This window comes from Sceloporus undulatus, chromosome 4 (assembly GCF_019175285.1).
Source record: "Sceloporus undulatus isolate JIND9_A2432 ecotype Alabama chromosome 4, SceUnd_v1.1, whole genome shotgun sequence".
NCBI classification, from domain to species: Eukaryota; Metazoa; Chordata; class Lepidosauria; order Squamata; family Phrynosomatidae; genus Sceloporus; species Sceloporus undulatus.
Window position 1 is genome coordinate 115,111,070 of NC_056525.1, and position 24,720 is coordinate 115,135,789.

The following is a 24,720-nucleotide window of genomic DNA, read 5'->3' on the forward strand; positions in this document are numbered from 1 at the left end:
CCAGCACTCTATCTGTAAAACAAGAACAATAACCCACCACATAATAAAATGAATATTATGACCAACCACAAGCTTTCGTTTTTCACACAAAATTTATTTATGTTTTGTATACACTTTCTAAACATAGCCAGAAGGTAATTTTATACATATTTTTAAAAATAATTTTGTATGTGAAACCAAGTTTGTGTTCACTTAAGCATCAGAAAGCAAAGGTGTCATTATCTCAGCCACCAATGACAAGTGCTTTTTGTTTTTTGGGAATATGGAATAATTTCAATTTCAGAATTCTGGATAAGAAAGACTCAACCTGCTCCCTTTTAAAACTGCAAGTAACATTTCCCCATATGAAGCCAAGGTAAGGCTAACCATGACTTCCTTTGACTCAGGCCCAAAACAGATGGGCAGGAAAGAGCAGCTTCTGGATGCTTTGGGAGTGAGGCATGCAGACAATGCATACCCACAGAATGGCCAGAAGCTGCACGGAGAGCACATGGAGCCAGAAAAGCCAGCCCAAAAAGGAGCTGTGAAAATCCTGTTTGGGACCGCAGCTGCAGCCCACTTTCAGAGCAGGCCATCTGGTCACTGCAGTCCCGCACCGATTTGGGGCTGGAGAGGGCAAAGGCTGCTCCAAGCTGCTGGTCTGTTTCACCCCATAGAATCTCTATCCCACTTCCTAACATTTTATCATGACCTGGCTACTTTAACCCCAATCCACATAGTTCAGAAACTTTCAGAACGGCAAATCTTCCCCAGGAAGGAATGGCAGTAAGAGGTGGAGTGTACATTTCCAAAAACTGGCCCCAACTTTGTAGATGTGATTAGTAGAGAGTTATGGTCACGTATGCAAGCTGCTGGAATACAACATTAGAAAAGGCAACCCCTTTTGTGCATGTGCATACCAATCAACAAAAGTGTTACAGATTCCCTGATCAGGGATATGATTATTATTTATTTTATCCAACAATTTTGTTTAGTTCTTTAGAAAAATATTAACTTAAAATTTCCCTGGTGGTGCAGTGGTTAAATGCCTGTACTGCAGCCATTCACTCAAAACCACAAGGTTGCGAGTTCAAGACCAACAAAAGGGCCCAAGCTCGACTCAGGTTTGCATCCTTCCGAGGTCGCTAAAATGAGTACCCAGACTGTTGGGGGCAAATTAGCTTACTTGCTAATTAGCTTACTTGCTGTTCACCGCTATGATCTTTGGAATAGCGGTATATAAATAAAAAAATTATTATTATTATTCCTATCACAAAAAAAAAAATACCAACACAAACACGTATGCTGCTGTGAATGCACCAAATTTAAATACAGTCAGCCCTCGATATTCGCAGATTTGCCATTTGCAGATTCAACCATCCGTAGATGGCAAGTCTGCACTGCAGAGGCAGCAGCAGTGAAGGAAAAGGCAAAGGAAGAGGAAGAAGAGAGGGAAAAGGAGAAAGTGGTGAGAGGAAGAGGAGGAAGAGGAAAGAACAGTGGTGAAAGCTGGGAGGGAGGGAGGGGAAAAGGAGAAAGCAGTGGCAGCACCTGCCACTCATCAATTGGTGAGATCCAGGAAGGAGGGAGGGAAGTAAGGAAGGATGCATGGTCCTATGGTCTCCAATGGTGGTGCAGCCATGGACAATGGAACTTGAGCACCCAAGGATTTCGGTATTTGTGGAGGGTGTCTAGAATGGATCCCTCACAGATACCAAGGGCCGACTGTAACGTTGTTATCTGTGAATGCTAGATTTAATTTTTTTAGCTTAGACATTCAAAGTACCAAATGTTCAGTTGGTGAGCGGGCAGCTAAAAACATCATCGACCAATGTCCCTCTACTTACTGCAGCACGGCGGACATAGACAGGATGTGAAAGATGCACATTATTTAAGAGAAACAAGATTGAATCCAGAGTGTAGTACTCTCTTGGCTGGCCTTCTTTTCCTGTCCTGTAAAGGAAAGAAAGCAAAGATGGCTTAGATTTGGAGAGAAGGGGTATGATTTATAGATCATAAAATACTGAAATCATGAACTACTCAATAATAAGGCAGAGATGTGAACACCAAATATCAATAGGCTTTACATGTATTATGGATGGCAGCCCACAAAAATTTAAACCAAATAAAACTTGTTAAACTTTAAGATGCCATGATGCTGGGTTGCTTTTGTGCAACAGTTTTATGGGGCTATCTCTCCTGCAAATTACTGCATCAATGACTAACCAGTTCAAGAGACAAAAATTGCCTTGTGAAGTAAGAATCAGAATCTTAGTTAATTAATTCTTCAAGTTTCTTTCTACCCTTTCAAGTTGCAAATACTCATTTTTATAATTACAAGAAGGGGGAAATATAGGAAATAAAAGACTGTTCTTTCTTTCTACTTTTTTTATTGCTTCTAAGAACACATAAAAGCCTAAACAAAAAAATGGTTAAGCCCAAACAATTTTTAATAGTATATAGTCCAATGCAATCCACAACAGGTTCCCTAGTGCTGAGTCAAAAGTGCCTCCCACTATAGTAGATCTAAATTTGAGTATCTGAAAAAAAACTTCCTCCACTATATTTCAAGTCTCTGAACACATAAACAGTATGGAAAATGCAGCAGCCAGACTGGTGTCAGGTGTGCATTTTAGAGACCATATAACAACAATCTTGTAAGAACTGCCCTGACTTCCAACTTACCTCCCAGCTCAATTCAAGGTGCTGGTGTTGGTCAACAAAGCCTTAAAAGACTTGGGCCCAGGATATCTGAAAGACACCTCCTCCCAAATGAGCCTGCCAGAAATTTGAGATCTTCAGAGCAGTCCCTGTTATGTGTCTCAGCACCTCCTGAATTTAGTTTGGTGGCTACACGTAACAGGGTTTTCTCTGTTGCAGTCCTTCAACTGGAGAACTCCCTATCCAAAGAAGTAGACTGGCCCCACCTCTTTTACCTTTCTGGCTTCACTCACTGACTGTCCTACTTATTAGTTCATTTTAGGATGACAAAAATTTGATTCAGTACCAATTGAAGATTCTAACTAACTGACCTAAAATAAGCACTAAACATCACACACACAGAAAGTCAATTTCTGATTGCAACCTAACTTTACAGTGGAATCTCATGTTTAGCACCATAATTTGTTTCTTCTGGGGATTGCCCTCGGTATGTCATTCCCACAAATTTCATTTAGTTCTTGAGAGCATTATCGAATTCTTAAGGGATACAAAATAAAACCAATCACTATCCAAGGACATGTACAGGGCCAAGCAAAACCTGACATGGACTGAATGTAATGCTTTCCCTGTCCCCCCATGGGGATGTAATATATTTGACACACAGATAGGAACCAAAAGCTCAAAAGGTGTCACTAAATAAAAAGAGTTTTGTTTTTTTAAAGGGCCTTTTAGAAAGGAATATAGGACTTAAGAATTTCACAATTTGTCAATCTCAATTAATTCAAACAAACCTAAATGTATAACAGCCAATAACCTATAACAGCCAAGTCCAGAAAAACACAACAGAAGTTCCTACTCCTTTCTTTTCCAACAAAGCTTTGAATTGCTCTTCATATCTTCGAACTACGTTGTGCTGGTGGAGAAAAGTGTATGTGTGTGTCTTAAGCCAGATGTGGGAAACATGTGTTCCTACATATACCTTTGGACTGAAATTTTTATCACCCTAATTCAGATAACCAATGATAAGGGATGAAGGTAAATTTAGCTGAAAATATCTGGGTAGCCACAAGTTTCCTATTCTTGTCTTACCCAGGAATTCCTGTCTTAAGGAGACATGTGCAATGGGAAATGGTTACAAGAAATAAACTGAACACAAGCCTTCCAATGAACTTTTCTATTATTTCTTAGATTGTACGCCATGAGCAGGCTTACTTTATCTATTGTATTGTTTGTATGAACAGCGCTGTGTAAATCTACAGCACTATATAAATAAAGCATAATAATAATAATAATAATAATTAGCCAATTCCATTTTATTAGAACTTACTTCATTAGAAATATTATTAGAAGTTACTGAAATTTGTTACATGAACAAAACTAATGTTGTAATGCACCAAGAGTCTTCAACGTGACTTGTAAATCGGGACTTCAAAAATCTACTCAGTCATGAAACACACTAGATAGCCTTGGGCCAGCCACCAACTTTCAGACTCACTAGTAATTGTGGTGGAGGATTAGCTCACATTCTCTACTTCTTGAAGAAAACAAAGGATACAAGTGATGTGGCAATGATGGTGTACGCCTTCAAGTCATTTCCGACTTATGGCAACACTAACACAAACCCATCAAGGGGTTTTCTTGGGAAGATTTGTTCAAAGGAGGTTTGTCATTCCCTTTCCCTGAGACTGAGAGCATGTGATTCGTCCAAGCTCACCAAGTGGGTTTCATGGCTGAGCTGGGAATTGAACCCTAGTTCGAAGGTCCTAATCCAACACTCAAACCACTACGCCATGCTACTTCATGGCTATAAAGTGCAAACAGCAACCATATTACAGGTAAGGTGCCCAAGATTGAGATAACCTCTCTAAGGTCTGGAAGAGACGGGACAAATGAAGTGGCTTCCAGCCACTTTGGAGGAATGCCGATTAGATGACGCATGCCTCCAAAGCTGCCAGAAGCCATGATGAGGCCATGCTCTGGTCCTTTGATAGTGCAGGCCTTTCCAACAGAAACCAAGTGGTGAGCTTTGATCCCAATCATATATTTAAAAATTGGGGGGGGGGGGGGGAGGGGAGGATATTCATTGACAATTAAGCAAAGTTACCATGCGTTGTAAAATAGCAGAACTTTCAAAGCACACCCTACAACACGTGACAACCACAGCATCTTTCATTAAGCTTTAAGGGATAACACAGAGCTCTATATAATATAAGCCATTCAAGTGCAAGTATCCCAATTCCTTCTCAGCCAACTGTGCCAGCAACAAACCAAGTACTCTGTATATCGTTTTTAGATTTGATCTACCAAGGTACCACAGAAGGCAAGAAAAAACAATTGAGACAGTTAAGAAAAGACATCAGAATCATCCTTCTGCTGGTCTCACACTTTCCCTTTCCAGTGTCGGTCAGAAAAGAAGTATATACCATATAAAGGCAACACGCACACTACCAACAAAAGTAAGGAAACACATGAATGCTTTCACAAATGCCTTTCTATTACCTCAACAACATTATAAGCTTTTCATACAGGATGAAAAGTTACTTCTTCATCTTCCTTCACACCATCCCTGAAGCACAAATAGTTTCAATTAAACTGACATGTCAATAATATTATTAACAATCCCCTTCCTGATGCCAGCAACTTTAGAATAATAAAGAAGAACTTGAGACCAAAACGAACAGCCCAAAAAGAGAAGTGCAAGGCCGCTCCAGTGCCATTCACACCGGGGCTGCAGCAACCGCACACGCCTGGCCCTAATCCGGGATGCCACTATGGTCCTAAACTGGGCTAGCAGAAGAAGCATATATTTTGTCCACTCCTTTTTGGCCCAGTCCTTCCGCAAAGATGCAGCATCAGAGCAGTTTCCATCAGCGTTCGGGGCATGCTTCTTCTAAATGCTATGTGCACAGAAACTGCATCATTTGGCCCATCCTTTTCGGGTCTGCTTACCTATCTTTGTAGTTTCTTGCATTCAAAAGCAAGGTATTTAAATTTTTGCAGTTTACTTTCCAATTATACGCATTCCCATCTAATTGATAGCTTTCCTTTCTGAAAAACTACTTCCTGTACCTTTTCACATCACCTTGCATTGAGAAATTAATCTCCCTCTACAAAAGAGTTTTAAATTACCAGAAGGATCTGCACCAGCTTTAACTCTTCCAGACTTGGCTCTTGCTACAGAACACCCAAATAAATGTGCTTACCATTGCAAGTGTTATTGTTAAACCTTCTACACACATGTGCCCAGATCAAAGTTTAATGGAGAATGCATACTATAATTAAAGCCTTAATCATCCAACTCTCCAAAAAGACTTTTCAGCTCTTCTTCCTCCCTGTGAGATATCACTTGGCACACTTCTTCCTCTAGCCTCCCAGGCCTAAATGGTTCAGAAATCCAGCACTCTTTATATCCCACTTTATAGAGTCCCTTCCCATGTGATGTGGCAAGTCTCTAGATTGACCACATTTTAAAGAGACTGACTGTTGTTGTTGTTAACTGCCTTCAAGTCAACCTCAGCTCATGGTGACCTTGTGGATGAGATATCTCCAAGACTCCCTGTCCTCCACTGCTCTGCTTAGGCTCTATAACACCATGCCTGTGTCCTCCCTGTGGTCTTCCTATTTATCTACTACGCTCTGCCTTTCCCAGCAATATTGTCTTTTCTAATGAGTCATGCCTTCTCATGATGTGGCCAAAATATGACAGTCTCAGTTTGACAGTGGAGTCTGGTCCATAAAAGTTCTGGATCTTCATTGCACTGTTGTCTTGGATAAAACTGCCCCTGACCTGATTCTCCTTCTTATTCCTGAAAGGATAAATGGCATCTTTGGGGCCAGTTATCAATGCCAGTGGTAACTGTCTATGAGGAAACAATACAAAATTGTAAAGAATTAAGAATTACCTTCATGGTGCTACACAGTAGGGTTCTGCCCTGGGCCCAGTGCTATTCAGCCTCTTTATCAATGACTTGAGAAGAGATGGTTAAGAGATGATATGATACCCCTGTCCAAATATCTGAAGATATGTCACACTTAGGTAGGAGAAAGCTTGTTTCCTGCTGCTCCAAAGACTAGGGTCCAAAACACACAGCAAAAACAATCCAGTTTGAGACCTCTTTAACTGACCGGGCTCAATGATAGGGAATTATAGGAACTGTAGTTTTATGAGACATTTAGCCTTCTCTGTCAGCGAACTCTGGTGCCACAACCAACTACAATTCCCAGGATTCCCTAGCACTGAGCCAGGGCAGTTAAAGCGGTCTCAAACTGGATTATTTCTGCCGTGCCTTTTGGACCTAGGACAGCGATTCCCAAACTTTAGTCTTCCAGATGTTTTGGACTTCACCTCCCAGAAGCCCCAGCCAACTTGGCCAATCATCAAAGATTCTGGGAAATGAAGTCTGAAAGATCTGGAGAACTGCAGTTTGTGAACCACTGGTTTTCTGCTGCTCCACAGAATAGGACCCGGAGCAATGGAGCCAAACTAGCGGGAGAGAGTCCCCCTCAAGATTAGGAAGAACTTCCTGACAGTAAGAGCTGTTTGGCAGTGGAATAAGTTAGTGAGCTCTCCTTATTTGGAGGTTTTTAAACAGAGGCTGGATGGCCATCTGTCTGGGGTGCTTTGATTGTGAGTTCCTGCATGGCAGAAGAGTTGTACTGGATGGGCCTTGTGGTCACTACTATGATTCTACTATATAAACCCACAAAATGTTCTTTCAGTTAAATGAAACAGACCTGAAATATTCTGATCAATAGTTACAATGTATGCTCATACATGTGTCTAAGCATATTTGAGTATCACTCCTCTGTACTGAGCACATAAGACTCTCTGGAATGTATTTTATCTGGGGGAATTTATTTCAACAGTGACTGGATGGCCCTTGTGGTCTCTTCCAACTCTATGATTCTATGCATGGAGTTAAGTATGACTTCCAACTCTGGTTCTTTGGCCTTAGCTTGCAGGGAGAGAGTTCAGGCTTAGTTCTTTGTGGTTTTTTTGGGCTATGTGGCCATGTTCTAGAAGAGTTTATTCCTAACGTTTCGCCAGCATCTGTGGCTGGCATCTGCAGAGAATGGTGGCATGGAAGAGAATAAGGAGTATATACATATATGTGTGTGACCCTGTGTAGGGAAGAGTGATTTCCGTCTTAATCTGTGTATTGTTCTGTTGTTGATGGCAAGGCCTCAGAGTGGGAGGATATGCAAAAAGGATTAGTGTCTGATCACTGTCTGCTGGGAACTCCCCTGATCCAGAGTGATTTTCATTTGCATTTTGCTGGGTCTTAATTTTGGTGTTTTTCAGGACTGGCAGCCAAACTTTGTTTACTTTCAGAGCTTCTTCCTTCCAGTTGAAGCTGTCCAGGTGTTTGTGGATTTCAATGGCTTCCCTGTGCATTCTGCCCTGGTGGCTGTTGGCATGGTCCAGAATTTCAGTGTTTACAAATAGCATTTTATGCCCAGGATGGTTCATAACATGTTCTGCTATTGCTGATTTTTCTGGCTGACCCAGTCTGCAACGTCAATGACAGAATAACACAGAGATTAACATTGAAATCACCCCTTTCTACCCAGGATCACACAGTGTGTGTGTGTGTGTGTGTGTGTGTATATATATATCACTCTCTTCCATGTCATCACTCTCTGAGGACGCCATCCACAGATGCTGGCGAAACGTCAGGAACAAACTTATATATAAGTCGAGGGCAGGCTTTGGGGCCAAAATGATAGACTTTGACATGGCGTTCAACTGTGGATAAGTTGAGGGTTAAACTTAGGGGCCTGTAACGAAGGATGCAAAGGACGGAGAAAGGAAAACAACGCCAAAGAGCTTACAATATCCCAGCAGGCATAATACTTGTGCTCATACTAAAGGCTGAAGGGACGAGAGAGCAGAGAGGGGGCCAGTCCTTCCAGGGCAGGATCAACCCTTGCCTTTCTCCATATATTTATATACAATGTGAGTTTTTAAATCTAAATGTCTAGAGTTATACATGAGTTATACACACACTTGTCCCTCCATGTTGGCTAGGGTCCGGGGGCAGAGGACTGTGAATGTGGAAACACCACAAGTAACAAAAACACAAGAGAGGACGCCTCTCTAGGTCCTCCAGCGCAACTCTATGGTCAACGTCCAGCAGACACTGACCATAGAGCTGCACTGGAGGAGCTGCAAAGGCCTAGCGGAGTGTCCTCTCTAGGAATCTCTTCCAGTGCAAGTTGACCATAGAGTTGACCATAGAGTTGCAATCTAGGAGGACCCAGATATTCCTAGAGAGGAACACATTGAGCAAAGCTGCAGATATGGAGGGGTGAGTGTACACAGTAAATGGCCAAACACGGCCACGTTTGGCCAAAGACAAGCCGCTCCCTGCCTGCCTGCCTCTCTCCCTAAGGCTTTGCAGAGACTCACCCCCAGATGACATAGTTGGTCTTGACGTTCTTGGGCCAGGAGAACTCGCCGAAGATGACCTCGTCCCCTTTGACCACGATCTCCTTCTTCTGGGTGTTGTACTGGCGCAGCACGCTCAGGACGTCCGCCATCGCCTCCGCTGCCTCCTCCTCCTCCTCCTCCTCCTCAGCCTCACAGGGGCCACGGCGCACGCGCGCGCGCTCCCGGATACGCTCCCCCTCTCGCGAGAAACAGAGAGAGAAACAGCGCCTGTCTCGCGACCTTCCCCTCTCTCTCTCTCTCTCTGCCTCTGTTTCTCTCACTCACTCAGGAGTCCGGGGTACCTCTCCGACTCGACTGACTCCCCAACAGAACTGGCCCAGTCGCCGCCGCGCATGCGCAGGAAAGCGAATCAAAGGACCCCTCCCCGTCGGCCTGCCCCATTTCGCGCCTGCGCGGAGGAGGAGAAAAAATAAAACCGCCACTACACCCCCCAACCCCTAATTAATTAATTAATATACTAGATTAAGAGTCTATTGCTTTTAGTCTCACGTCTTTTCCCTCGCCCCATTTCCGAGAGGTGTCTCCCCCCCCCGCCTCGTTTTAGTCAATTTTGGGCCGTTGTAATGGCGCAGGCGTTCTTCGAAGGCGCCTCGGGGTCCTTGGGAGTGACGCCTTCCGCCAGGGGCGGGGCTTCTCTGCTCAGTCCATGGCGCTCAGAGCGCTGAGGAGGCGGCAGTGGCAGAAGGAGGAGCTCTGGTCTTGGCTCGGTTTTCCTTACTTCAGGTAAGCGGAGGGACCGGCGGCAAAGAAAGGGCTCTGTTTGGGCCGAAGCACACTGGAAGGATAAGGCCGCTTTAACTGCTCAGTGCTAGGGAATCATGGGACTTGTAGTTCGTTGTGCTGCACCAGAGAAGGCTCAGTGTCTCAGGGAACTACAGTTGCCAGCATTCCCTAGCATTGAGCCAGGGCACTGTGTCCAGTTCTGGGAACCACAGTTCAAAAGGGACGTTGAGAAACTGGAGCCATGTGTCCAAAGGAGGGTGACTTAAATGGTGAAGGGTCTTGAAACCATGAAGCCCTCCCTATGAGGAAAGACTTAGGGAGCTGGGGATGTTTAGCCTGGAGAAGAGACGATGAAGAGGTGATACGATAGTCCTGTTTAAATATTTGAAGGGATGTCATATTGAGGAGGGAGCAAGCTTGTTTTCTGCTGCTCCAGAGAACAGGATACAGAACAATGGATGCAAGCTCCAGGAAAAGAGATTCTAGCTCAACATTAGGAGGCAGTTCCTGACAGTAAGAGCTGTTTGACAGTGGAATATGCTGCTGCCTTGGAGAGTAGTGTAGTCTCCTTCTTTGGAGGTCTTGAGACAGAGGCTGGATGGCCATCTGTCAAAGGGGATGCTTTGATTGAGAGTTCCTGCATGGCAGAATAAAGGGGTTGGACTGGATCAGGGCCCTTGCGCTCTCTTCCAACTCTACAGTTCTATGACCTTCAAGGGCCTTTTTTTTCTGAGGGAAGTTTACACAGATACCAAAAATAATAGTATAGACTGAGGATAAAACCCATGTTTCAGAGAAATCTGCATTATTTCTTGGTCTTGGAACGTGGAACTTGAACCTACGCTTTCGAAACAGTGCGATTTGATACTACTACTTTAACCAGCTTGGCTCCATCCTGCAGAACCTTGGTGTCTGTAGTTTTGGGAGGCACCGGCGCTCTCTGTTAGAGAAGGCTACAGACCTTGAAAAACTACAAATCCCACTGCGCCAAGGGATCTGGCATAGATGCACCCTTGAGGCCAAGTGAGAGGAAGAAACAGGCAGCATGAGCTTTTGTAGTCTTGAGCCTACTTCCTCAGAGGATTGGAATCAAACATATCTGTTGTCCTCTTTGTTTTAATGAGGATTTAACATTAAGGCTGCAATTGTATGTTTCAATCTCAGAAGCCACCCTGGTTATGTTGCACAGAAGGCTGGCATAAATATACATTATTATTATTATTATCATTATCATTATCATTATTATTATTAATCATTATTATTAATCATCATTATTATTATTATTATTATTGGCACAATTATTTGAAACTCAAGCAGTGAGATTCACTCTTGAGACAGCAGTCAGAGCCTAATTTCACTTTGAGACTGACTAAAAGAAAGTCTACTCAAGTCTGCAAATGCTCTGCTCCCACTTTCTTTCTTTCTTTCAGGCGCTTCGTGATCCCTCGGCATCCTTTGGAAAATGATTTTCCAAACTAGCGTCCTACAAATCCCAGGATCCTATAGCACTCATTAGTGGAGCCGGAGTGGTGCAGTGGCTTAAACGTTGTACTACGACTCTGGAGACCAGGGTTCAAATCCTGGGCAAGTCACACAAAGTCAGCAATGAAGCCCACTCCCATCTTGTTCTGTTGCTTTATACCCTTCTCCAGGTTAAAAGGGTGCTACAGCCATTTACAGAAATAGACCACACGATAGTCCCTTCCCTCAGGATTGCGGTCTAAATTGAAGAAAGATACTGGGGGGGGGGAAGAGATTGGAAGGGAGAAAAGGGGAAAAGCATGTTCTGTTCTTTTTATTATAGGTTGGGTGGGAATACTTCAGTTCTGTTCTGCCAAGGGAAGAAAATTTTACAATTCTGTGGCATTCACTACATTAGAAGTTAAGCACTTTCCTTCCCTTGGATCTCCGTGGCTGGTATTTTGGCATATGTTGAACTGTCCCACTTAATGCCACTGTGCTGAGATCATAGATCTAGACTGGAATGTTACAAATTACAATTTTTTTATTTATTTATTAATCTTCCTCCTTATGGTTAATGGTCAGCAAAGAAAGCCCTACACAAAATACTAGGCAAATATATAGTATGGCATGAGCTAAAATAAGATCCAGCACAGCATACAAGATGATAAAATCAGTGTTGATGTTGAAATTGCATTTTAAAAAGTTACAAGGCAACAAAAATTAGTTTGCTGTCATCATTAAGACTTGGCAGCATAAATGTTATGTACGTTGAGAGAAGTAGTTGTGTTTTGATGTGAAGGAAGTAAAGAACATTTGGGATTTTCCACTAGAGTTGATAAAATTTTCCATATGTTGCCAGAAAAGGGACAGTATGTGTGAACATCAGTTGTTGGTTCAACTTTTCCAAAATCACAAGGGCACTTGTGTTCACAATAAAAAAAATTTCCACTGCCTTCTCTCTGAAACTGCTGAAGGGAGACTATTCAGGCATACCACACAATCCCTTTGAGGAGGAAAAGTGGAGAGAGAGTTTGTTGGTCTGAAAGGCTGGAGTGCCCTGTCAGTCAGGGTATAATTAGCAGGTAAGCCTAAATCGCGTTGGCTTTTAACATTTGGCATATTGCCCCAAAGAGATGTAGCTTATATTCGTATACTGCAACTTGGGAGGCAAGAATCATTTCGAAGCTGACTGGAAGTCATCTTGTAGAGTAAGTGGCGGTAGACCAGTCGGTGTGGGAAATGGTGTCTTGAGCCAGAGATCAAAGATAAGAAACTAAATTTGGGTTCTGGACTCCATCCTCAAGCTGTAACTATTTTAATTCCTTGTTCTCCAAATGAAGCTTAATTTTTTTCATTTTCAGCTGATTTCTGTAATATGATATTTTAATTTACAATTTATTTCTGAATGTTTTCTATGGGGTGGCTACATAAACACTAAAGAAAAGATTGAATAAATTGTTGTTGCAAATATGGGTGCATAATTGTCACCAAACATGCTCTTGTTTGCATTAAGTATCATATTGATCACTTCAATAGGCTGAAATCATGTAGCTGTTACCCAGGAATAAGCCCTATTGAATACATAGGCCTTCTGCATTTTCATAACATTGCTCTACTATGGTCTAAATTAGGAGTAAGAAATTTGTGACTCCCAGGTGTTGTTGACCAGGAGCTCCTGTCAGCCCTAGTAAATATACCTAATGGTGAAGGATGGTGAAAACACATCATCACAACATCTGAAAGGCAGCATGATCCCCATATGTGATGTATATGCATCAGAAATGATGTTAAAATACAGTTGTTGGTATACACTTCTCTTTTTTTCTTTTTTCTGTTCCCTCTGAACTCTAGACTCATCCTATATATGTCTGCAAGTAGGTCTCATTGTGTTTAGTGGATCTTACTGCCAGCCAGGTAAGTAAGGATAGGGTTGTGGCCATAACATGGTCCTTTAGATCAACAAAATTCCGCAAACTAGGGTTGTAATAGACTTTTATTGGCTTTATTTTAGAATGGGAAACAGTGCATCTGTTACTACAGACTTATCTAATACTGCTACTGCTAACCACATAAAGGTGAGTGATAATGGTTGTTGTTTAAGATAAAAGTAGACCTACTTAACTGGTGAATAATAACACTTAATATTTCAATGGGTCTACTACTTCAATGGGACCAGCAGTTGGATTTATCGTTCCATATAATACGTTTGTATTGTAACTTAATTTTGAAGGTTTTCATAACCGATCCATGAAACCTACTGGCAGAAATAAGTTTTATTTGACAGATATAAAACCTGGCCTTGTTATGTGAGCAAAAAGTCAGTATGTTCATAGTTGGAAAAAATCCATTGCTGCTTCTCATGTGAACTTAGTAAAGCTCATTGCCTTCTATTCTTTAAATTGTTTTACATAAGCAGTTGTTAACAATGTAAACCAGCTACTTTGAGCAGGTAGTATTATTCCTTTTTCTCTGATAGAAGTGAAAAAAATGTGCAGCTGTTTCTGAAAACACAATAGCCAGTCCATTTATTTCCATGGACTCAACTGGAGCTCTGTTTTGAGTTCCTTATTACCAGTAGGTAGAAAAGTACAGTCATGTGTCTCCACAATGTACAAGCATGTAGAAAGAATAAAACACACTGCAGAAATAATCCAATTTGAGACCGCTTTAACTGCCCGGGCTCAGTGCTAAGGAATTCTTGGAATTGTAGTTTATTGTGGCAGTAGAGCTCTTTGAGAGAGAAGGCTAAATGTCTCACAAAACTACAGTTCCCAGAATTCTTTAGGGTAGAGCCAGGGTAGTTAAAGGGGTCTCAAACTGGGTTGTTTCTCTGTGTGATTTGGACCTTAGTCTCAATTTTTATATCCCTCCCCCTTTCACATTTAAGTTGTGATGGTATGGACAAGGTACCTCAGCATAAGTCTGATGGACTTGATGGGGCTTTTTTGGGGAAAGGAGGCATGGTTGAAGATGTGAAAAATGAAAGGTTATTTTTGCAGCTTACGTAAAGGAATGTTCTCCTGCACTTTATGATTCTGTTCAGTGACTGTCTAGAATTATTAGTGCCAAAATGAGACTTGGTTAGAAACTGAGTGTTACATGTTTTTTACAATGATGAGTTATAATTTTTAAGTATTTTTGCACATATTGAAACAGAATATTTACATTGCAATCCTATATACATTAACCTAGAGGTAATTCCCTTTGAGCTGAGTGGGACTGTGAGTGTGTCTAAATTACTGATAAAAATTGATAACATAAATTGATCACAAACTTTTGTTTTAACACATAGGACGCTATCTCAGACAACTGTGTAGTGATCTTTTCAAAAACAACATGTTCTTACTGCAACATGGCTAAGAAGTTATTCCAAGATATGAATGTGAATTACACAGCCATAGAACTGGATAGATATGAAAATGGAAGTCAGTTTCAAGATGTTCTTCATCAAATGACTGGTAGCAGGACAGTGAGTACTTCCTTTTCAAATATGTTCTCTTTGATCATGGGTAGGAAATGTGGGTCCCCACATACTGAACTGCAGTTCCCTGATTTCTCACCATTGGCCATGATGTGTAGGCATGATTAGGAATTGCAATTCAGCAACCGTTGGAAGACTCCACTTCCAAAGAATGTTCCTCACCTCTTCCTTAGACTTTCTTAAAGGTTCTGCTGTGTAATTTGTAGTGCAATATAATTCAATACATTCACCAAGAACAAATATTTTATTCACACAGCCCACAGACCATAATTTTATGACATTTGCTGTCCCAATATTAGGCAAGTCTTTAATCTAGATGGTTCTGAAAAAGATTTAGACAGGCCAGAAGTTGGGAACCTTTGGCCTTCCTGTGTTTGAGACAAGAACTCCCATTGACCCATGCTGACTAGAGCCTCTTTGAAGTGAAAGTCAGCACATCTGGAGCACAAAAGATTCCCCTTTGCTGAGATATACCTATCTTCCATATTTTTTGGTGGCTATTAATAATGGTTTCTTTGGGATATCAATTGCTGGAAAGCTACTATGGGGGAGATTTATTGTTTCATGTCCTGTTTGTAGTCCTGGAGGCATTTAGTGATCACTATGAGAAAGGTGGACCATTGTAAAGAAAAAGATGCTGGACTAAATGGATCTTTAGTCTGATCCAGGAGGTTCGTCCTTATGTCCATGTTTGTCACATATGATATTTTCAGATATGAAAATGAATTTGCTTTTGTCTTTAAATAATGACTTTTTGTCACATTAGCTGGATTTCTGGATAGGTTTTGTCTGAGTAGTGAGCTAGCATAGCAGACTCCCCCCGCCCCTTTTAAAACATTGTTTCTACTCCTGATAGAAAATCTGTATTGTGAAAAGAGTCAGGTGGTGTATACATAATCGGCAATATTTTGCAAATAATCATTTTGAGTCATAATCTTGAATCCTTGCTTACGGTCCCATATGGGTCATCATTTACCCTACGGCCTCTACAATCATATTACTCCTTGATTTAAAAGAAACAACAAAAAACACTGAAACTTGTCAAAACTGAAATATCAAGGTCTTGCTGACTTGTAAATTACCCTGTTTAATCTGTCATTTGTCACTTTGGTTGCTTTGCAAAAAAATTTTAGAATAGTATATATCACTAGATGTTTTTCCCAAGATGCTCCTACTGGATATTAAGAGGATCACTTGCTACCTCTCCAAACTGTATTGCCTTGCTCATCCAAAGTTACCAAATGATGGTGGTTGACAATTCCTTCATTCACCTCCTAATAGAATGTCTCACAGTTCAGACATACAGTCCAAACCCCATATCTGTGGGATCAGTAACCATGGTTTCATTTATCCCATCAGAGGAAAAAAGGTATCTCTAGGCATCTGAAGGTGATCCACAGTGATTCTGGTCAGTTTCTGGCATAAATACAGCATTCACAATAAGTCTGGGAATGCATGCCTTGCAGATATTGGGTCAGACTGTAATATATGAGGCATGTGTGGCAACACTGTAATATTCTGGAATTTGTGCCTAGGAAGCATCATTGATTTTCTTTCTGTTTGACAGGTTCCCAGGATATTTATAAATGGAACCTTTGTTGGAGGTGCTACAGATACTCAGAGACTTCACCGTGAGGGCAAGCTACTTCCATTAGTTCACCAGTGTCTGATCCAAAGAGGAGGCGGCTCAAGACAGCCATGTAGTCTTCCTTAACCTCACTTTTGGTAGAATGTCACTGCTGAGCTCATTAAGACTGTACATTTACTCCTCCCTCCTAACTCCATGTGTGGTTGCTTAATAGCTACAACATGCTTTGACAACTTTGGAAAGTTAGATGGTTTATTTAGATCTAGGATGCATCTACACTATAGAAATAGTGCAGTTTGACACCACTTTAAGTTTAATAATAATAATAATAATAATAATAAATATTTATTTCTTACCCGCCTCTCCCCATGGATTGAGGTCAGGAACAACAACAAATCGACAGATAACATCAGTTAGACTCCATTAATTAAAACATGCAACATTTCAAAAGAACGGGCAAGACACACACATTTTAAAACTATAATTAAAATTCAGCATCTTAATTCACAATTTGAAATTATCTGGATATGGTCTTCAGTGCTGTTTTAAATCTGAACAGCTGTTGAATCTCTAAAAGATCTTTAGCCTTCTCTGCTGAAGAGTGCTGGTGTCTCAGAATTACACATTCCTGGATTCTGTAGGGTTGATACTGTGGTATCAAATGGCTTTATTTCTATAGCATAGATGCAGTCCTAGTGTTCTCTTCACCAGTCAGTTTCAGCAACTCATGCTAGCATATTGGTACAGGATGAGGAAAATTGAGTCCAGCACATGAGGACTGCACCTAGTTGGGGGAAATTGCTCCATGTCTTAAATTCAGGCTCTAATCCAGTACACACTTAGAAGGGAGCAGGCACTAGGGAAAAGAATAAGGTCAGGAATAGGCAAAGTGAAACCTTGTAGATCTTGTTCAACTGCAATTCCCAGTGTCCTTCTCCATTAGCTATTTTGGTTAGGGCTGATTAGAATTGAAGAACAAGAAGATCTGCAGGGTATGCTTTGCCCAGCCTTGTACTCCAACTTGACTTCATATAGACATGAACAGGATTGTAAAGCACGAATCTGGTAGTTTCCTGTAATTGCCAGTATCCAGATACTATACATAACCTTACTTGTTCACACTGGAATGGGTTAAAGATAAGATAATTGTATTTGAGTCCCTTTGTAATCAAGCCTTAAATTTTCACATTATGTTCCACTTTTTGAAATGAAAACTAAATCAGCAGACTTGTTCTGCATCCAACCTATTGTCAGCATACAATTGTTCAAGTGTTTATAAGAAGTAACAGTTTGGGGAGCTACATTTGGTAACCAAACATTAAGTAGGCTAATGCGTGATTACAGAGGTACAGTAATAGCCTGTGTGCCTGAGAGCAGAGTCAGGGTGACACATGCCCTGAATTTGCCCCCATTGTGCCATGCGCTGCTCCACACGCTACGCGGCATCATGTCCACATGACGCAGTGCCAAAGGAATGCCTTAAAGCCGTAGCGCCGCGGCTATCATGCCCTTTCCAGGGTACAAAAAGAGCCGTTTTTTGTAGCTCCTTTTTGCGCCTTGGAAAGGGCATATTGGGGCGGTTACCACAGTCCCAATCCAGCAAAGATAGAGGTAGCTGGCACAGCCCCTAATTCTAATGCAGGATTGTCTTATGGTAAACTAGGTTTATATTAGAATAGGTACATCTTATAAATAGATTGGAGGTATATACTGAAGTTGCCAACATACTGCTTACAGTTACTACAATACTTAAAGAGGTATGTCACTAGGCCTCCTTTGCAATCTACTTTCTCCATGCCAGATTGTTAATCAATTGGAGTCTCTGCTGTCTTGGCTTCTATTTAGGGCCTGCTTCCATCTCTGTAGATACAGGGTCAAAAGGGTAAACTGAGCCAATTGGACTAGTATGTTGTGTATGGAAAAATAAGCTCACAACAGAAAATGTTGGTTATGCCTTACAGCCCCTTGGAGAGGAGTTGCAGTTGGACCTAAATGCAGCAGTCATTACAGTTTTACTTGCCAGTCTCGTTTAGATGGAATACTTCCAGTAAATGTAAACAGAAATGCTTGTGGAATATCAGTGTGCTCAAAACATTTTTCGTCTAAATCTCAATAGATAAGTTTGGTTTTCTATCCAACCAAAGGCTGCATGAAAATATCTCTAATTCAAGATATTTATAAAACTTCTTTTTCTCCCTATTGGAGATGTGTCCACTTCAAGGAAGCCACACCTGCATATCAGAAGAAAAGACTGTAGTGGTGTTGCATGTTGGAAAAGAAAAAGAAACCTTCAGTTCCTGGCATCCTGAAAAAGATCCTGTTCTAAAATCATGGAGGATAGAGAATACTAAGCTTGATAGATTGCCTCAGATTGCTCCAGAGGACCAACCTCTGAGCTGCCATACTAAACTGCCTTCCCTGCCACCCATAATCAGGTCTCTTTAGATGCCAACCAGGATTTAGAAATAACTTGCTAAAAAATAATAATTCATTGTTCTTAATTTGTCCATTTTTTAAAATTTATTTATTTTAGGACAGAATGCATGTATACAAACAATATGAAAAAAGAAATAAAAATATAAAACAACCTAGGTATTGCTTTTCCTTAGGTCCAAATTATAACAGAAACCTGCAAGTGTATGTTATGTATTCAATTATCAGATTTGAAGGAGTCCACAAGTGGAGTCCAGCTTTAATATTCCATTGTTTTAAATACCCATATTAATTTAATGTTATTCATTGTTTTAATTCATTGGTGGTCATTTTTAGATTTTTTCAAACATTATCCTTAAATAGGAACATTGACCTTACCTGTGGAATGTTCTTTTTCAGCAGTGGATGGGGAAACCTGTGGGTTGTTCTCCCTCTCCACTCTGATAGGTGGGATGAGGTTTGGGGTAGCAGCCAGCAGGGGGAGCAACCCATCAACAACTTGGTCAGGATAACAGCCCTAGATAAGAAAGTCTGAAAACAATACAGAAGGAAAGGCAGGCACAGAGGAAGGAAAAAAGAAACTTTTTCAAGGTGCAAATCCCCACGCTGTTGTTGTCATCCCCAGCACCACACCACACACCATTGCCAAGAAAGATAACTCATTTCTAGGTGTGGAGGAAATGTGGCCTTACATCTCACAGAAAAGGCCAATGTTCCTTTTTCCAGCAGTGGAGGAGAAACCTCATACAGTGAGACATATAAAAGTTCCCAATCAGTGGATAGGTAGAATTGAAAATTCTTAGGCAGAATGCATCAGCTGAAGAAGGCTTCTCCAGAGGCGAAAGCATTCAAACAGCAGCAATGCACAAATGTGAAAGGTGAAGACCATGTGGCAGCCCTGCACATTTTTATTAGGCTACTGTTTGTAGCCAGAACAGGTGTAGCAGCTTTGGGAGTGCAATGAGCAACAACGGCACCAGGCAAGGGAACCCTCACAAGTGAGTAGATGAGGGTCCACTGTACTGCAAAAACCTCCTGCAGAAGCTAAACTGGCAAAACCGGAGAAGGTTTCACTCAGCAACTTCTACTCTTGATTTCTAGTAGCAGAAAAAACTGGGTGGGGAATTTTTAAAGACTTGTGATCCTCAATACATTCACTTCATTACTTTTATGTTACTCTGGGTTGTGTGAGAATACAGTGTTTATAAACTGCGTCTCTATAACAGTATAGCTGGTGTCAAATGCAGTAAGGAGATAATCCTCTTTCCTTACAGCAGCCTCCATGAGCCCTCAAAAGTGGCCAGTGAGCAAAAGAATCTCTCCAGACCAGGTTACTGGCATCAAACTGATTTGGAAGCATAGGATGGTCGCACATGTGTTGAATGATAATGCTGCCATTAATAATGTCTTTGGGGTTTTTTTTTTTTGGGGGGGGGTCACAATTGCAATGGTACTTTGCTTAGGATGATTGAAATTATTGGAAAAAATGAAATTCTACAATGTTCTCGTTGAACTACTGGTGTTTTTCTTGCATGCTTACACAGGTATTAAAGCAAACCTCAGTATTTATTCAAACTTTTCCTTAGTATGTGTCATTTTATCAGTATATTTGGGGGAAAAATGTTTGCACTAAACTAGAATATTGTGCTGCTTTTCACAAAACTTTGAATATAAAAGTATTAAGTCAGTGAAGATTACTACCCCAGCCAGCAAATCAGTGTAGCCAATTCAGCCAACTCTCAAAAACAGAAGTGTGAGGGAGAGACACCTGACATCCAGTGGAATTCCACAGTCAAGCAGGGATTTGAATCCTGATCTACAGAGTCATAGGAAAGTATCGCATTGTTGTTAAATAATGGGATAGAAGCAGGATTGAAACTGTAATCGACGGGTCTTATCACACCACATGTTGGCTAGGCAGTAGGTATCCTGTAGTCAATCTATGTTTCTGCCACTGCTTTTATCGAATTGGAAAATCCAGTGTATAGCTGTCAATCCCACCATTGGTGCATTATTTAATTATGTATGATAGGTTAATCTGGGGTATGCAAATTAAACAGGTGTCACTGCACACACACCCCACCAATTTCCAATGAAAGAAAGACTCCTTATGAAGAGGGAGGGGAAAGGGGATTTAAACCACACCATTTCCAAAGAAGGCAAGACTAACAAAGGCCCATTCCGTATGAGCGTATAGTACGTCCCCAGGACGTACTAGGGTTAGGAAGGGGCGTCACTTCCTGATGCCCCTAACCCTAGTACTTTCTGGGTACGTACAAAATGGTGGCGCCCCTTCCACACAGGGGCCGCCATTTTGACATCGTGGATGCATAGCGTCCAGACGTCGCATGGCGCTAATGACGTCGCAAGTGCGCCATTGGTGCCTCGTCACACCATAACCGCGCCGCGAAAAGAAGCGCCATTTTGGGGCTTTTTGCAGCACGGAGGAGCTGCGCGGTTTGGACGCTGGGGCTCCTCTGTGCTGCAAATGACGGCGCGGCAGACCACCCGTTTTGGGTGGTCTGTAACGTGCCAAACTTACCTAATCTCAGGTGAGCAGTAAACAAGCAATGCGATAAGATGCATGCTATGCCATGCTACCTGGCTCTTTGTTTAGTGTTACAAGTTAAAGGATGTTTCCACAATTGTTCATGAATCCGAGACAAACATAAAATCTATTTCATATAGATGAAAATCTACCAATCCTTCAGAATGTCTCTTAGGAGGTTCACTAATCAGTTGATTTATTTAACAAGCTAGTGCTGTGGAATTCTTTGGTGGTGGGCTGGAGGACATCTGTATTTATAATTTAACACTGTTAGTCTTTAGTCACCCTTCACCTTCCAAGCGTACGAACAATTATAGATTTTAATGAAAGATCCACCCTATTTGCTTCATTTGGAAACATCACAAACTACTAGTAGTTTTTACAAGGCAGAATCTGTACAAACCTGTCTGTGGAGTTTGAATGGCAGCAGCAGCAGCAGCCTGTACCATTTCATGTAAACACAGGCAGCTCCTCATTCCCTGATTTGGAACAATAACTACTAGTTTCTCATTTGTGTGCATATGTGTAACATTTATGCCGCTGCAGCAAGTGGCTCCTCCAAAGCATACCTCATTCTGTTAAAAGGACCAATAGATTCTTGTCCCCAACCTGCAAATTCCTTCCCTCAATTGTTAACAAAATTAAGAGTTTGAAATTCTAATCAGTCTTCAAGTGGAGACCTCTTCCAAACCCCAACAAATCATTCAAAGGCATGTATTGGGGCATAGGAGAGTTGGAGTGTACAAGAATCTATGTAAATAGAAAAGCATTTGAACTGGCTGTGTCTTGATAGTGGAAGGGGAGGCCATTTTGGCAATTCTTTCCTCTGGTAGTCCTCTGCTATTCCAGAATATTCTGAATTCATCTTCCTTCTCCTCTAGCCTCATTTTCTTACTGGCCAATATTATCAACAGAATTCTCCTAAGAGGAATGTAGAAGTATAATGCAACATAGACAATATTATAACTTTAATACAACTGAATCTGAGCTCCCATGCTACTTTAGAAGAGAATAGCAGGTCTTATAACCGTAATACTAGCAGAAAATTATCAGCAGAAAAGGCAAAAGCAGGTTTACAGCTGAACATCAAGAAAACAAAAATTATGACCACAGACAATCTACATAATTTTAAAGTAGATGAAGAGACTGAACTAGTTTAGGATTTGCCATGCTTGGGCCCAGTCATTGATCACAGCAAAGACTGCAGTCAAGAAATCAGAAGAAGACTAGGACTTGGAAAGGCAGTTAACAAAGTTAGGATTGTCCATGCTATCATATTTCCCATTTCAATGTATGGCTGTGAAAGCTGGACAGTGAAGCAAGCTAATCAAGTCATTTGAGATGTGGTGCTGGAGAATACTGTGGACCACTAAAAAGACAAACGGATGGGTCCTAGAACCAATTCAAACTTTCTCTGGAAGCAAATAATATTAAACTGAGCTTGTCATATTTTGGCCATATCATGAGAAGAAAGGACTCACTAGAAAAGAGTATAATGCTTAAGAAAGTAGATGGCAATAGGAAAAAAAGGAAGACCATGTTCCAGGTGGATAGACTCAGAGAAACTAAGGCCATGAACCTGCAGGAGCTAAGCAAGGCAGATGAAGATAGGCTGATTTGGAGGCCTCTCATACATAGGGTCACCATGGGTTGAAGTCAGCTCAAAGGCAGTTCACAACAACAATAAAGCAGTTCCTTTTACAACATGAAACATCCGTGTGTAAACTGGACATATAACTGTAATAGTGTGGAATAATTTAGGTAAATGTGTCATAAGGAGTTTGTTGAAATGAAATCTGTATTTCAGTTCATTGATCATTAACTATGGGATATCCAGCTTATAGCTTGTTCCTGAGATAAGATGTTTCTAATCAGCTACGGATGAAGCTAGTGACAAGAATAGTGGGCTTACTGGTAAAACTTAATCCTCACAACTCTTCTCAGGAGGAGGCAGGGCAATCTTTGCCATGATTAAACAGAAGTCTAATACAGAAGCTCAAGTGAGTTCAAAGGTGCTTACTCCCAGGTTAAACAAGCAGAGGATTACTGCTATTGCGAATTACAAAGTAGGTGCTATAATTCAGAATTTTAATTGAAACATGCTTGAACTAATCTTATCTCTAAACAGTCACTTCTTTGTTTATTTCTATCCTTGCTACTTTCTTCCTGCATAACAATAATGCACCAGTTAAATGAACTTGGCTGGGATCTTTACCTTTCCTCTGTTGGACTCTTCATGTTTTTAACTCCTCATCTGTTATTTCCATGAAGCATGAAAAAATCTTAAGAAATCACACCTTTTCTACACCAAAAGCAGCCATTTCCTAAGGAAGGGATGGGGAAAATGTCCCACACAAGCTCTTTTTGAGGGCAGAATGTTTCCTTTTTATGCCACTGTGGGACTTCTGGGTATATACTTTTTTCAAATCAGTAAATAAGAGAGGTATATGGCTATTAGGCCCATGAGCACCCCTCTTCTTTTGATATCAGAAATGTAATAAAACATCCTGATTGTGGATGCCATGATTAGAAAGCAGTGCCCGCATGTAGGCTAGCAAGCAGGAGGTGCATTGGGGCCCCTGGTTGATTGATCAATTCCAGACGTTCAGGAGGAAGTGAGGAGACCCAACCCTAGAGAACAAAGGGCCACAGATATGGTAAACAAGCTTGGGTGACCTTCCCGAAATTGCTCTCCATTCACACCTCGGTGATACCACCTTGGAAAACTACTCCAAAGTGGCACCAACATTGCAAAATGAACCCAAACCCATTTCAAAGTATTATAGAACCATTTGGTCTTTTCACCCCCTTGGAATTTGACCCCAAGGCATATTTTTGGTATAAATATGAGGGCTTTTCAGCAATTCCTTGAGTAAGTCCAGAAAGCAGGCAGATCTCGGTCGGTATTCCAGTCTAGTACCTCTATTGCTCAATACCCCCATTTGCCATGGGAGCAATTGAGTCTTTTTTCTGTGCCCGAACCTAGCACATATGAAATCATGATCTGCATAGGTAATTATCACCGTTAGTAACACCTTACATCTATTCCAACCTCCCACCTTTGATTTCTCTAGTCCTTGTGTGTGTGTGGGGTAGTTTGTTTGAGTGGTGTGCTTATTTCTCCTTTTAAATAAAGTTCATTCTCATTTGGAAGTTTGCCTCTGGAGTTCTGTGCACTTTGGGACCTGGTAAAGCTGGGATAGATCCCCCCAAGACCAAGTTACCCTGGTCATGCTATTTGAACTAAGTATAATTCCCCTAAATATAAATTGGTCTTGGAGTGTCCTTGCCAGTAATGTCTGCATTGAGGGTAACATAGTCCTCCAAGTTTCCATTGTGGGGGGCAATGTAGTAATCCAAAGTAACACACCACATCATAGAGTCTGTTAACG

At 41.3% G+C, this 24,720-nt stretch overlaps 2 protein-coding genes across 5 annotated transcripts in view; one reads left to right on the forward strand and one right to left on the reverse strand.

Annotated features, from left to right (window-relative positions):
• The window catches only part of CDC73 (cell division cycle 73), a 140,519-nt gene extending 131,125 nt beyond the window's left edge, over positions 1–9,394 (reverse strand). Inside the window, exons 1-2 of the mRNA XM_042464342.1 lie at positions 9,050–9,394; positions 1,827–1,932 (exon numbers count right to left, since the gene is read on the reverse strand). Of these exons, the coding sequence (XP_042320276.1) occupies positions 1,827–1,932; positions 9,050–9,180 (237 nt within the window). The 5' untranslated portion in view covers positions 9,181–9,394. The remainder of the gene's footprint in view (positions 1–1,826; positions 1,933–9,049) is intronic.
• Positions 9,395–9,608: 214 nt separating this feature from the next.
• GLRX2 (glutaredoxin 2) lies at positions 9,609–20,358 on the forward strand. Of its 4 annotated transcripts, none has more exons than XM_042461434.1 (5): positions 9,609–9,814; positions 13,130–13,192; positions 13,290–13,353; positions 14,571–14,747; positions 16,327–20,358. In XM_042461434.1, the coding sequence occupies exons 3-5, from the start codon at positions 13,291–13,293 to the stop codon at positions 16,471–16,473; spliced, it is 387 nt and encodes a 128-aa protein (XP_042317368.1). In that variant the 5' UTR covers positions 9,609–9,814; positions 13,130–13,192; position 13,290; the 3' UTR covers positions 16,474–20,358. The 4 variants fall into 4 exon arrangements, with proteins under 4 accessions (XP_042317368.1, XP_042317367.1, XP_042317366.1 ...); XM_042461433.1 differs by lacking the exon at positions 13,130–13,192 and having other exon boundaries at positions 16,327–16,484; positions 18,553–20,358; XM_042461435.1 differs by lacking the exon at positions 9,609–9,814 and adding an exon at positions 11,430–12,360.
• Positions 20,359–24,720: the final 4,362 nt, after the last annotated feature.

Excerpts from the sequence above, each read along its gene's own strand:
- GLRX2 (XM_042461432.1), top strand. The coding sequence starts at position 9,738 with ATGGCGCTCAGAGCGCTGAGGAGGCGGCAGTGGCAGAAGGAGGAGCTC. Across the intron at positions 9,815-13,289 it reads CTCGGTTTTCCTTACTTCAG|AATGGGAAACAGTGCATCTG; the intron begins GTAAGCGGAGGG and ends GCTTTATTTTAG. Across the intron at positions 14,748-16,326 it reads AAATGACTGGTAGCAGGACA|GTTCCCAGGATATTTATAAA; the intron begins GTGAGTACTTCC and ends TCTGTTTGACAG.